The 13,160-nt window shown below is 42.6% G+C and overlaps 1 protein-coding gene across 2 annotated transcripts in view; it reads left to right on the top strand.

The window, feature by feature from the left end:
* Window positions 1-13,160, top strand: part of scube3 (signal peptide, CUB domain, EGF-like 3) — a 106,366-nt gene that overhangs the window by 28,422 nt on the left and 64,784 nt on the right. For both annotated transcript variants that reach the window (XM_042491616.2, XM_042491617.2), the window contains exon 3: window positions 2,621-2,746. In XM_042491616.2, coding sequence (XP_042347550.1) covers window positions 2,621-2,746 — 126 coding nt within the window. The remainder of the gene's footprint in view (window positions 1-2,620; window positions 2,747-13,160) is intronic.

Here is a 13,160-nt window from a genome sequence, read left to right on the forward strand (position 1 = left end):
GCGCTGTGTTCTCAATCCACCTTGTCTGCGTCTCCTCAGTACCGTCCTCTCAGCCATCATCATAACCATAACAGACAACTCCTCTTAGGCTGTCATGGCAATCTGCAATCTTTCTTTATCTTCTGGCCTTTGCTTTCGTCTCTGTGTCACACTTCTTCCGTTTGAGCTACCAGGACTGATGAACTTAAGGGTTAGATCAATTTATCTGCCTGATGGTCAATTCACCTCTTATTAAGTATTGGCTACCAGTCAGCATATAATGTCAATGATATCAGTATGAATGTGATGGAGATTCTTTTCTGACCACGCACATTCGCATAAAATATAGATTTTTCCCCGAACAACTCTATTTCGTTTTTATGTATATATGGACATTTTCGTGCTTAGTTGCTGCAAATCGTCAAAACAGACCTCATTCTCTGGGTCTCAGTCGAAATATTTTAGTACCCCATGCTGCACACCAAGCTGTTTCAGAGGCTATTACATCCTGCCAACAATGCAATTCCAAAGGGGAAAAGCAATGTCTTGGCATGAAACTCTTCAAATTTGAAGACAATAAATATGGCATAAAATCTTGGCGATCAGTAGAAGGCTTTAAAAACAAAACCGTATCAGTGAGGCTCTGGCATATACCCAAATGATATCAGTAACAGGTGAAACAACTAATTACCACAGCTGTTGCCTTTCCCTGTTTACCTCCTAAGAGCTCTAAGAAAGTAGAAACGGAACAAAACAAATCATTTCAATTCTTTTACCAAATGGCCTAATTGCACTCATAGATTTTAAAGGAATATTTTTGATGTTTGGGGGATTGTGCTTATTTGCTTTTTTGCAGAGATTAAAGAGCGTTTGAGTTTCCTTTGAGATGTAATGTGTTAATTAGCCGGCTGCAGAGGTCTTGGTGAGTGGAATTTGTGATTTTTTTTTGGACAGAGCCAGGCTAGCTGTTTCCGGGGACTGCCCATTGTTTCAACGGCCTGAAATTCCAAAGCTCCCTTAGTCCATCTGTTGTGTGGTCTGATAAAAGTCTGATAGACTGAAAGTTCAGGATAAAGTAAACAACTGCATTGATGTAAGTGTGCAGAAATCTTTTCTACAAAGTTTAGTTAGTCTGAAAAATGTCCCATTGAGCTGAAAATGCATTAAAGACATGCATTAAAAACATTTGTACATTACGTTGTACTGGATACATTTAAACTTTACGTTTCTCAACAATGCTGTGGTTAATGTGTGGTTAGGTTTAAACACAAAAAACACATGGATATGGTTAAGAAAAGATCACATTTTTGGCAGCACAAAAACTGCTTGAAATGCAGGGACAGGTAGGTTAAAAACATTCAAACACAATTTGAAAACACTGCAAAGGTTCACTAAAAAAAACTCTGGGATAATTGGCTCAAACGCTGCTGGAAAAAGCAGCCAAGGGTTGGTAAAAACCACCTGAGACCCATGATTCAAACACAGCTGGAAAACTGGAACTAACTGCAGGGAATGTCTATTTTCAGAGAAATGGGACTTCAGGGCAATTGATGTTTGTTTTTAGGTTAACAAGGTGTCGCAGAAAGGGGCTTTTGGTCTTGTTGGACATGTTTGGGATGACTGGTTCTTTGTGGTATTTTGGGCGATCAGAGCTATGGCATGGTACCCTGTTTCCAGCCTTTATTCTAAGTGAACTGCAGGTTCATATTTAACAGACAGATATGAAAGAAGTATTGAGCTTCTCATCTAACACTCGGCAAGAAAATTAAAAAGCAGATTTCCCAAAGATGTCAAGCTGTTACTTTTAAGCCTGCTTCAGTATCACAACTGGATGTCCAGTGGTGCCCTAAAGACAAAGGAGCGGATGTTTCCAGTCACCTCTCTATCACCTCCGCTATATTTGTGCTAAATCTAGACTGTTGTGTCTATTTTGCAAGTCCTACTGGTGCTTTTTGTGGTAGGTTTTGGATGGTGGTGGCATGTGGCAGCAAGTCACTCATCAAGATTTGGAAATCAACTCACCAGTCTGTAAACTCTTTTTCTGCCAACTTCTATTGTATGTCCATCCTGGTAGAGGGATCCCTCCTCAGTTGCTCTTCCTTGGGTTTTAGGGGGAGTTTTAGCTTATTTGAGGGTCCAAGGACAGAGGGATGTCATACACTGTAAAGCCCTTTGAGACAAATTGTTGTGATAAAGGGCTTTCTAAATAGAATTGGATTGAATTGCATTGCATCGAATCGAACTGAACCACATCGAATTGAATTGAAAATTGAATTGAATAGCTAGGTCAGTGCTTGCTAACCAGGTCAAGGTTTTCAAATTTAAACAATAGTACACATAGAGGGAAAGATGGAAATGAATGGGCACGAGCTGAATTAGCATTTTGCTAGTCATTGTACAAACGCTGGGAGACCTCTGCATGGATTACTAGAACCAACTGGAAATACGGGGAATTATAAACAGCAGTCAACAATTTAAGAGGATCCAAAAAAAGGACAAAATTACAGTGTACACGATAAAAGAGCTGATGGGATCACATTTCACCGGAGTTGTAGCTTATAAAACTACATGTGACAAATAAATGATTGATCTTGATTCCCCCAAGGACCTGCTCTCACATCCTTTTTGTATCTTCTTACAGATGTCGACGAGTGTGCGACTGACTACAATGGTGGTTGCGTCCACGAGTGCATCAACATCCCAGGAAATTACAGGTGCACATGCTATGATGGCTTCCGCTTGGCACATGATGGGCACAATTGTCTAGGTGAGTGTGTGATGTGTGGGAGTGGGTGTGCACTTAGCACAGCATGTATGCGCGTGTGTGCTAAATGGATTTTTTTCCCCTACATTTTTTGCAGCTGACTTAATTATGCAAGAAACCGTTGTTATATAATGGGCTTTTGTCAGGAGAACATATACATTAAACTGCATGTGTCAAAGCCAGCCTGACATAACCCATGTGGTTGCATAAATTCTTCCCTCTGCATGTCTAATGTCACATCATGAATGTTAATATATATTTAAGGGCTAAATTGAGCTCATTTTAGAGGTCCGCATCAGATATGAGCTATTTCCTCATGGCACAGAGCAGGTAGTCTGATCTGAAGAAAAAAGTTGGATTTTTTCAAAGAAGTCTGACAAAAAGGGGTGAATTTATGAAGAGCTTGACCCTGAGCCGAGAGCTCAGAGTGAGCCGTCAGTCGACCATACTTTCCCATGGTTTAATATTTCACCAGTGTGCCACCCATATTAACCTTGCAGAGAACGTATTATTACACTTAAAAGGTTATGAAATGAAGGGAAAAAACACTCATCTTTCTGCTGCTGGGAGCTGCTAAACATAGACATCATCCACCCAGCCCCCCCCCTTAACCATTCTGTCTTCCTCCTTCTCCCCCATTCACCCATCCTAAATCCATTTGTTTTGTTTCGAAACCCCCAAGTCAGACCCTGCTGCTCCTCAGAAGTCATCTCCCTCTTGGTAACAACCTCAGTGTGATGCATTTCATTTGACACCAAAATCTGGCTCACCCTCATAGCTGCTGTGAATTTGTTGTAGAGGAAAAGTAACCGGCGACTTGCTGCAGCGGATTTCACATACAGTTGAAGTGATGACAGAAAAACTTATCAGCACTTAACTGTGATTCACTGTGAAGGCGCTTTTACATGCGGGCACACGAGGCAACACACTCATATCAATTTACATGATGAACCGCATGCAACGCCGGCTGGGATTAAGGTGGAATGGAAAACACTCACATCTTTAAATCGATAATAAACCTGCTCTGACTTGTCGATGTCTCAGATTCTCCCTTTCTCTTCTTCCCTCACTCTTTGCCTCCTCCTCGCTCATGCGCTTGTATCTACAGTGTAAAGCAGGGCTATTTTCCAAGCCATTTAGCAACGGCGCTCAGTTGTGCGTGGATCATTTGCTGTGCTGCGGATCAGCTCCCGCCTTGCATGCAGGTGTGTAATTGCAATATATGGTTGTGTGGCTGCTGTTGCATCAAACAGAGATGCACCCATCGATCTCTTTGATATAATTTGTCATAGTAAAACATACACGATCAAACGTTTTTTCTTCTTCTGCCATGTTTTTTCTTGAGTGACCTGTACGCAAGATGGCAGAGGCCTCTGATCTGACTCTCTCACATAATCCTGTGAAGATATCGATCCAATTAATTATTAAATGTTTTTAAATCTTCGAGGGCAGAAATACCAACAGAATGGTGTTTCTGTAGCTGTCAAGTACAAATCCAGCTCCTGCCCTAAGACCTGAAAGGACTCTAAAGGCTCCTTTTCTCGAGAATTTAACTCATTCTAATGCCTCCGCTCTGCTCTGCTAAGGGAATAATCCCCAGCACAAACACAAGAAAGGAGAGGAAGAGGTATAGCCGAGGTCTCATGTTAAGGCCCCGGCTTCCTCTTCCAGGTTTAAGCTCCTTTTTGGCCCCCGAGAAAAGATTAGTCCCCTCGGCCCTGGAGTGGAGCGCCTAAGCAGCTGGTTCCCAGACGGGGTCAGACCCTCAGAGCCCTTATAGACCAGATGTGCCCAAGGCTGCAGAGGAGGAGACGTTCACCTGATCCTCAAAAGTTCACACTGAGTTTAGAGTCTGAGATCTTAAGGACCTTCGTTTTGTCTTTGCCTTTCTCTTTGTGTTTTTCCATAAAGCTGCAGTGATTTTGCTTTATAATGCTTCTGTGCTGGCGTGGCCAGAAGCATAATTTTTTTCGTGTTGTCAGTCCTATTCTCGTGAATGTGATATTTCAAGAATGCCTTGAGAGAATTTCTTCAAATTTGGCACAAACGTCCACTTAGACTCAGCAATGATTAGATAAATTTTTTTGGTCGTCAAAGGTCTAGGTCACTGTGACCTTGTATGTCTTTTTCTCATGAATGCAACATTTTAAGAATACCTTGAGGGATTTTTTTTTTAATTTGGCACAAGCATCCACTTAGACTCAACAATGAACTGATTAGATTGTGGTGGTCATAGGTCAAAGGTCAAGGTCACTATGACTTCATCTTTCTCATTCTCATGAACGCGATATCTCAAGAACACCTTCAGGGATTTTTTTTTTTTTTTTTTATTTTGCACAAATGTCCATTTGGAGTCAAGACTGAACTAATTCAAGTTTGGTGGTAAGAGGTTAATGTGACCTCATCCCTCTCATTCTAGTGAACGTGTTATCTCAAGAGCATTTATGGGGAATTCTTTTCAAATTTGGTGCAAACGTCCACTTGGACTCGAGAATTAAGTGATTAGAATTTGGTGGTCAAAAGTCAATGTTATTGTGACCTCACTGAACATTTTTTGCCATAACTCAAGAATTCCTTTGCTGATTATAACACATTTTTACACAAATGTCGTATAGTATAACATCATGAAGTGAGATCGTGTCAACTTCCCTGTGACATGATAGTGAACTGCAAAATCTCTTTTCTGGCCATTACTCAACGTCAAACCTCAGGAACAGAAGGGGAAAAATTGGTCAGATACTACATTGGTGACACTAATTTTGGGTGTCCACCTTGAAACTGACTGCTGATTGCAGAAATGCCAAAGGGAAGATGTGTAAGAAGCATCCATTTCTTTCAGACATGGATGTAAACTATTAGTGCAATTTGACTGGCTTTGCAGAGTCATAGAACCGTGAGGCGGCAATTCTAGTTATGTCTTTTTTTTGTGGATACAGTGTCGTACAAACTCTCAGTAGTGTACTTAACTTCCTGCTCTTAGCCCTCTTAGGCTTTTCCTTAGCCAGTAGGCACAGGTGTGTGTGTGTGGTGTGTGTGTGTGTGTAACTGTCAGCTCAGGGACACAAGTTAGGCCAGCACACGCTCATCCCTGTCGATGTCTTCTTTGTTTGCTTGATGCCGCACGTGCCACACGGCTCCTTGTAATTGGATGTGTTGGCAGCATAATGACATCGGGGCGGTGGCAGAAGGCGGCGGAGCGTGAAGCAGAACGCTGCACAGTGTGCCTCGCCTGGGATGCTCTGGTTTCTGAGGTCTCCTCTGGCTGCCCTAAACCCCACAAAGATGTCAGGGAGTCAGCAAGGTGGAAGCAATGCAATATCACAGCACACTGCTCCTGTCTGTACAGAGTGAGATGTCACTCACTGTATAATTTACCTCACAGGGAGCTATTGTACCCTCTCAAAACTCACCCTGAAGAGAGGAAGTAAAGCATATAAGAACTTGATTACATCTTTTATAACTGTCATGACTATTATCTTGCAGAGGTGAGGGATGGGTTGGGATTTAATCACCACACCTCTTTCATGGCGAGGCTGTAAAGGATTTTCAGAGTTTTAGGAAAAACAGAGGAATCAATGTCAATTTAATCCAAAACACACATCCTCTTTAGAATGAAAACCAGATGCAGGAAGGCTATTAGTTCCCCACTGTAGCACCACCGTCCCCACATTTATGACCTATGTGTTTTGGTTGAGGTCCCACAGAAACCCTCTTATCGTTGCTAGTTCGTTAAACTCTCTCAAGTAGCTTAATATCCCAAGCATCTGCGCAAATACTCCCTTTCTTCACAACCACAAATCACAACATTTCACCTCTATCTGGAGGTAAAAGACACATAAAAAAGAGATTTCTAATGCTCCCATTAAGTGGAAATGCCACGATCGCATGCAGCCTGAGTGTGACTCACTGGGAGACACAAAAGCAGGCTTAAAACAGACATTACAGATGTCGGATAGAGCACCACCATGCTGAATAGGACTAGTTTTTATCATCGCGTTGTTTACTCATGTGCATCTTGCTCTTCTCTGTTAATCGTGCATGTTGCCCTAGTTGCCAGACAACTGATTTTTAGGGTTTTAGGCTCCACACACACACACACACACACACACACACACACACACACACACACACACACACACACACACACACAGATTTAAGAGATTCTTTTCTGACTTTCAACCAGCTTTGAATTAGAGATGCATGGATTGATCGACTGGTGACAGAAAGCTGCCAATTTTCAGCTTGATTGGCCATGACCTGTGACCGGCCGGTCAGTCTTAGAAATAGCTGATCAAATTTACATGCATGTGCCATGCGATTGTTCATTTCCCACAAAAACCAGCACAGACAGTAACTAACTATTGTCAGAGCTGCTTCAACCTGTTTTCAATAGTTGTAATTGTAGTTGATAAAAACGTCAACAATTTTGTATAGAAAAGCTAATGCTAACCATTTCAAATAAGTGAATGAAAAATGCTAAAACGACTAACCCATATTCTGGGAGATACAGTTAAATAAAACAGTTTGGTGGTCTAACCAAGTTGTCAAATTGACAGAGTAGGGTCCATTTCACAGATTTGGTGGTTTATTCCATGGCAGCAAACATTTTCATGCTAGTGATTGACAAGAAAATAAAACAGGAACATTACTTGAGCTGGAAGGGAGCTGTCAATCAAATATGATCTGCCCCCATGATCCCTAGAAATTGTTTCAGTAGCCAAATGAGCTGTTTTTGAACTAGGTTTTCTAATATTTATGAACATTTCAATTAAATTTTATTATTTTTCCCAGAGGGAAATATGTGTTACAACAAGTGTAAAAAAATAGATAGGAAAAACACATAAAAGCACAAAGAATATGACAAAGAAACACACAACAACATCAGACAATGACTTGGACCTGTGCACATTCAAGTTCCCCATAAGTGTCCACCAAAACTCCCTTGAGTCAACATCTTATAACAACCATTTCCAATGTAGTATACATCAGCATCAACAGGTCAGGACAGTCACAATAATGCAGCAGCGAGACTATAGCACACAAGCACTGTATGTACATCTACTGTCACTCTGTCATTGTTATCATCATTTATTTTCACGCAGATTTGTGTGGCTGCTTAATGAGACAAGTTTTATACCATTGCATTCTTACCATTTCAAGTCAAGTGATTTTAAAGAAAAGTTTAAAAAATGCTTGTGTATGACCTCAATTGTAGTTATTAGAAAGAAAAATCTGAACCTGCAGCTCAGACTTAAAAATATCAGAAATTGAAACTGGCCGAGAAAATTGCAATAGGCACACTTCTTCTTTGTTTATAAGTGGATAGTATAGATAAATGAGCCATCATAAACATCCCTCCATTCTTGCCAGCGCCCAGATCTCCCTGCTCATTTGCCAAGATTTTCACTGGTTCTGGGGCTTTTGCTCCAACTACAGATTATAGCTCCTCATTTATGTATGCCCGCTGCTACCACGGACTCAAAGAGAATAGAGGCAGATTGAAAGAATTAGTGCCACCATTTCCAAATGTATTTGTGTCTTTCGACTGCATAGATAGCCCAGTTTATTGAAAAAAAAAACAACTTTCCCGCAGTCAAATACTTCTTTATCAGGCAGTGTTCCTTTGATTTCTATTGACCAACACTGATTTGGTTTGTATTGATTCAGCAGCGCTCAATCCCCTGTGTAATCTATAGGGAAATGAAATGCCCTTTTACTTTAACCTTCCCCAAAGACATAGCATGATCTATAACACAAAAGCAATGTCATTACGGCTTTGAAATGGGCTTTGAAGTAGCAACTAAGAAAAGGTCACATCAGTTAACACTGTTTGGTGATTTTCTTATGGCTGTAATTGTGGAGTGACATTGACTTTTTAAATTTTTTTTTTTTTTTACAATGTCTAAAGAGTTTTTTTTGATAGAAAACCTGTCATCCACCACAAAGTCTGTGAATCATTCAGGCCGAGCCGGCATCCCCGCGCTTGTAATCCTTTGGGATCATGCGGCAAGGTTGGCTAATCAAACAGGAGGCTTCAGAGTGATGTATTATTGACCAGGTCCTGATGGGAAAAAGAAGTCATCAAAGGGCGTCACGCTGATCTGCTCCACAGCCTTTGCTGCGCTCTCAAATGCATTCCTTTTAACCACATTGGCCGCTCTTTCAAGGCGGTGACGGTAACATCCTCACTCTTCACTTGCGTAGTTTGATTTGAGGCTGGGAGAGGTGCTTTTAAACTGCCACCTTTTAACTCCTGAATATGTCAGGTTGAGTCAGAGAAATGATGGTCTTGTTAACCCTGCTCCCATCATACCCAAAGGAGCTCAGGATAGTACAGACACGGCCGAGGCTTAGCACTAACCCTCCTCACTTCCCCGCCGCAGATGCAAATACCCCGCCGTCTCCCCAGTTAGCAGTCACTTTACTTTTGTTGTGACATGCACAGATCGAGTTTGGACAAGAGAGTCTCTCCACAGTTCAGAGCAGAGAAGCCGGAGTGATGAGTTAAAGGACGGATTTGAGATTGGTGCATTAGCCGGCTCCTGAAGAGTATATCAACACACTCTCTCTCTTTCTTCTCTCAGGATTGTTCAGTCCCATCCACCATGAAATGAACAATTCCAGCTGAGCCCACTGGCAGGGCTTTGGGGGAAACTCAAGCCTGAGATTGGGCTTAGGGATGGAGCAGACTGGGAGCCGTCAGCACAGGGGCCTCTCGTCTCCTTGGCATAAGGCTGTCCACCCAAACGCTTATCTTGGGGTTTTGTTTTTAAAATACTTCCAGACTTGTTTTGGAGGAACAGAGAAATGCCATTTAGCATGATCTTAGCTCATAGTTTTTCATTTAGGAAAGAACTCAGCAAGAGATTGGACGTGTGCTTATTTACCAAAATGGTTACCTGGGAGACAGGCCCAAAGTCGAAAAAGTCTGAGTCCAATCAAAGGCAAGCTGAATTAGTTTTGTTTATGTAATAGCATAAAAATCATCCCTCGCTTGCTGCTGATTTAAGAATGAAACGCTACAGTAAACAGATTTTATTCCTGTTTGCATAGCAGATGTGAATCAGTTAGCTGCATCAGACACAGTGGGTCAGGCAGACAGGAAGCGCTGGAACTAATAAATTGTTCAAAGCCAAATACTGTAAGTGTCTTAATGCATTAAATTACAGTTTGAAATAGTCACCCACACTTCTTTGATTTAGGAGTGTGTGCTCTGCAGATGAAAGATCCGGACTTCCTGCTACATATCAATTTATACAACCTCAGCTGACGTGTGTCAGAGCGAGGCTGGATGTTTGTTAACACAAAGCCAGTTTCGGCATCTGTTGTCCTCTCAGGCGACTGGGTTCAAACCTGGCGCGTTGGTCGCTGCTCATTCAAGCAGGCGAAGAAATGTGCCGTGTCACTGAACTCCAGAAGCGACGGAGAAAAGAGGAAATCCTGTAATCCCGTTTAAAATAAGAAAGGATCTTGCTTTAATTGGAGCTGGCTGTGTGTGTACGAGCGTCAGTGAGGAAGGAGTGGCACAGTCGAGCCAAGCTGGTGCCTGTTGAGCTTCCACCGGAGCAACACGGTCGGCTCCTGCAGTCCACCAGCTGTTTTGCTGCCTGTCGCAGCACATGGCTCCGATTTGCTGCCTTATTAAAGAGTGTGTGCCTCCTTAACTCCTGTAAATGAAATGCCCAAAGAGGCCAGTGTCCGTCCACTCACCTCCTTGTCTCGGGTCTGTCTAGACCACAGAGACGGTTCTGTCTGATGCAGACAGAAGCCAGGCAGCGGGATGGATGCATGGACAGCTTTGATGACACATAGCAGTAGTTGTAAAACAAAAAAACAACCTCTGGGTCACCAATAAATGCCCCCAAAGTTGCTGAACCTTAAAAAAAGAAGCAAAAGAGTTTCTCCAAAATAAGAGTTCAGGAGTTTCTGTAAGGCAACCACCATGTTTACATGGCTCTAAAGCTCTGCGCAAGGCCAAATGTTATATATACAGTCAAGGCTATCTGAGAAACCAGCGGACATGGCCTCCGCAAACACAACCAATCTCTTAATCTCTCTCCGTTTGAACCTTCCTTTTCCCTTCGTCTCCTCGAGTGAAGCGAGGATAGAGCGGAGACGAGTCTCATTTTTCAGAAGTGAGGCAGCCCTTTTAACTTGATTAAGACCTTTTTTTCCATTCTCTCCAGAGAATTTTTAAAAAATGTTTTAAGTCCAAATAACATGAGCACTTCTCCTGGCCATGCCAGAACCCCTTTCCGCTTGGAAATATTTGCTTTGGACGCCAGCCTTGCCCAGCACACAACACAGGCAATTATGGGAGCTATTTAAACAGGAGAGATCTACTGACAGGCGACGCCTCATTTGGAGGGATGAAGGAATCAGGAAATGAAACCTTCATTGATGCGCTGAGGGTATGGAAAGAGAATTCCCTCGGGCCGTCTGAGGCTGGTTGCATTTCTCATGGGCATTTGGTGCATGCACCGAGGACTGTTGTATTTGTAAAGCATTTTCTTGTTTGAGTTTTTGTGTGTGTGAAAGAGAGAGAGAACCACTTTGTGTGTTTGTGTTAGGATGTTTTCCTGTATGAGTTTTTTGGTGCCTGCTAACAGTTTATCTGTAAAGGTGCAGCTGTAGGTTGTTGGCAGCTCCCGTCAGCTCAAAGGTCCTCTCTTCTGTTGCTGCCATTTTTTTTTTAAATTGATGTGAAGATGAGAACACACAGTCAACACCAAGGCAGCCACACAGATGAATGAAAGCATGCCCAGCTCTTTTTTTTTCTTTCTTAAACTGTCCTCCTTTATTCTGACTTAAAGTCCAAATGTTAACTTTACTGAGTTCTCTGCTTCACCTAGCTGCAGAGTGGTGCTTTTCCCTACGACCTCAACTGACATGACACATAGTTTTTCGCGGAACGAGACACTTTTGCTGATGGAATGTGAGAGCAGGACAGCAGACTTGGCAAGCCGGCGAGGGTCATGAGTGCTACCTGCCACTGACCTATTTATCAACCCCAGAGGTTTCGGTCTTGCCAGGTGCCACTTTCAGAGCACAGTCTGTGTGTGTTTATGCGTTTGGAGGATCCACGTCCCTGCATTTCTGGGTGGAAAAAGAAGAAAGAAGAGGACAGAGTGAAGTTTAATTTCTTACTCTGCCGGGCTGAGAATTCCCCAGAAAGGAAACTTAATCTAGAGGCCTTCTCAGACTGGACAAATAGACAGTAAATTAGTTTCGCATGACGGTTTATTAAAAAAAAGCCTTGTGTATACAGCAGATTATTGATGCATCGAGCAGAGGGATGGATAAGGTTCCAGTGTGGTCGGTAGTGAGGGACAGAGCCCAGGTCTCCGGGGGAAGAGTCACCTCCAGAGCCGCAGTGCAGTCACGCACAGGGGAGGCCGGGGCCGCTAAGCTCTGCAGCGTGCCAGACAAATAAAAAAAGCAGCACCAAAACAACAAAATCTTTCATGTTGAAAATAAACGAATATGTCGAAAGATTTATAGATGCTCCACCGCCATTCACTTGTTTTTTCGTCGAGTAACAAAATGAGTTGGAAAAAAGTAGTTTGCTGCCATTAGGGGAGAACAGCTGGAAGTGCAGAATTCATTTTCGGTGGAAATGAAGTCAGCAACTCTCATTTGTGGTCAGTTTTCCTTTCTTGCCCCGTGGCAGGACGAGGCCTCCGGCGACACCTTTGTGAATGCTCTGCCTTTGTGTGCACTTGAGGTGGATTCACAAGGTTGCTTGTTACCCTCCTGCTCCCCCCTCCACATGTCTCATCTCCTCTTTCCATCTCTACTTTTCCTTTCCCTCCTTGTCCCCGCCACCTCCTCCCTCCCTCCCTCTCCTTGCATTCCTCCCGTCATGGGGCTGACAGACACTCGTCATCAGCAGGTACTCTGGCCCAGGTGGATCAGGTTTCCCACTTACCAGGAGATTGTGCTGCATGTGCATTTTTATGGCTTAGTACTGCACAGTTGGAGGTTTTCAGTGCAACTCTGTGTGCTGCCATGTCAGATAACCATTAAGACAGACACGGCCTCCTCAAACAGCTTAAGACAAGCTCCTCCGGCTTTTTATAATATCCAAACACCGTTTTTGTGGCTCTTGTTTGTTTTTTGGATGACATATGCACTCAAAGCACCACCGCTGTGGTTGTTTTACCTGTTTATTTATGGATGTGAATATTTCTAAAATCATTTTCTAAAACATTTAAATGAAAAATAACCAAAATACCAGAAGGTAAACCTCAATTTTTTTCAGTCGTATAGTGGTACAGTATTTTCTATTTGTTTATTTTCAGTGTTAAACACATTTTTATGAATTCTACCATCTTCAGTGTTGGAATTTAAGTACATTTACTCATCAGGTGCTGTTCTTAAGTACAAATTTTAAGGACTTGTGAGGTACTTTAAGTAT

This window comes from Plectropomus leopardus, chromosome 9, assembly GCF_026936395.1.
Source record: "Plectropomus leopardus strain MGB_pleo_1.0 chromosome 9, ASM2693639v1, whole genome shotgun sequence".
Taxonomy (NCBI): Eukaryota; Metazoa; Chordata; class Actinopteri; order Perciformes; family Serranidae; genus Plectropomus; species Plectropomus leopardus.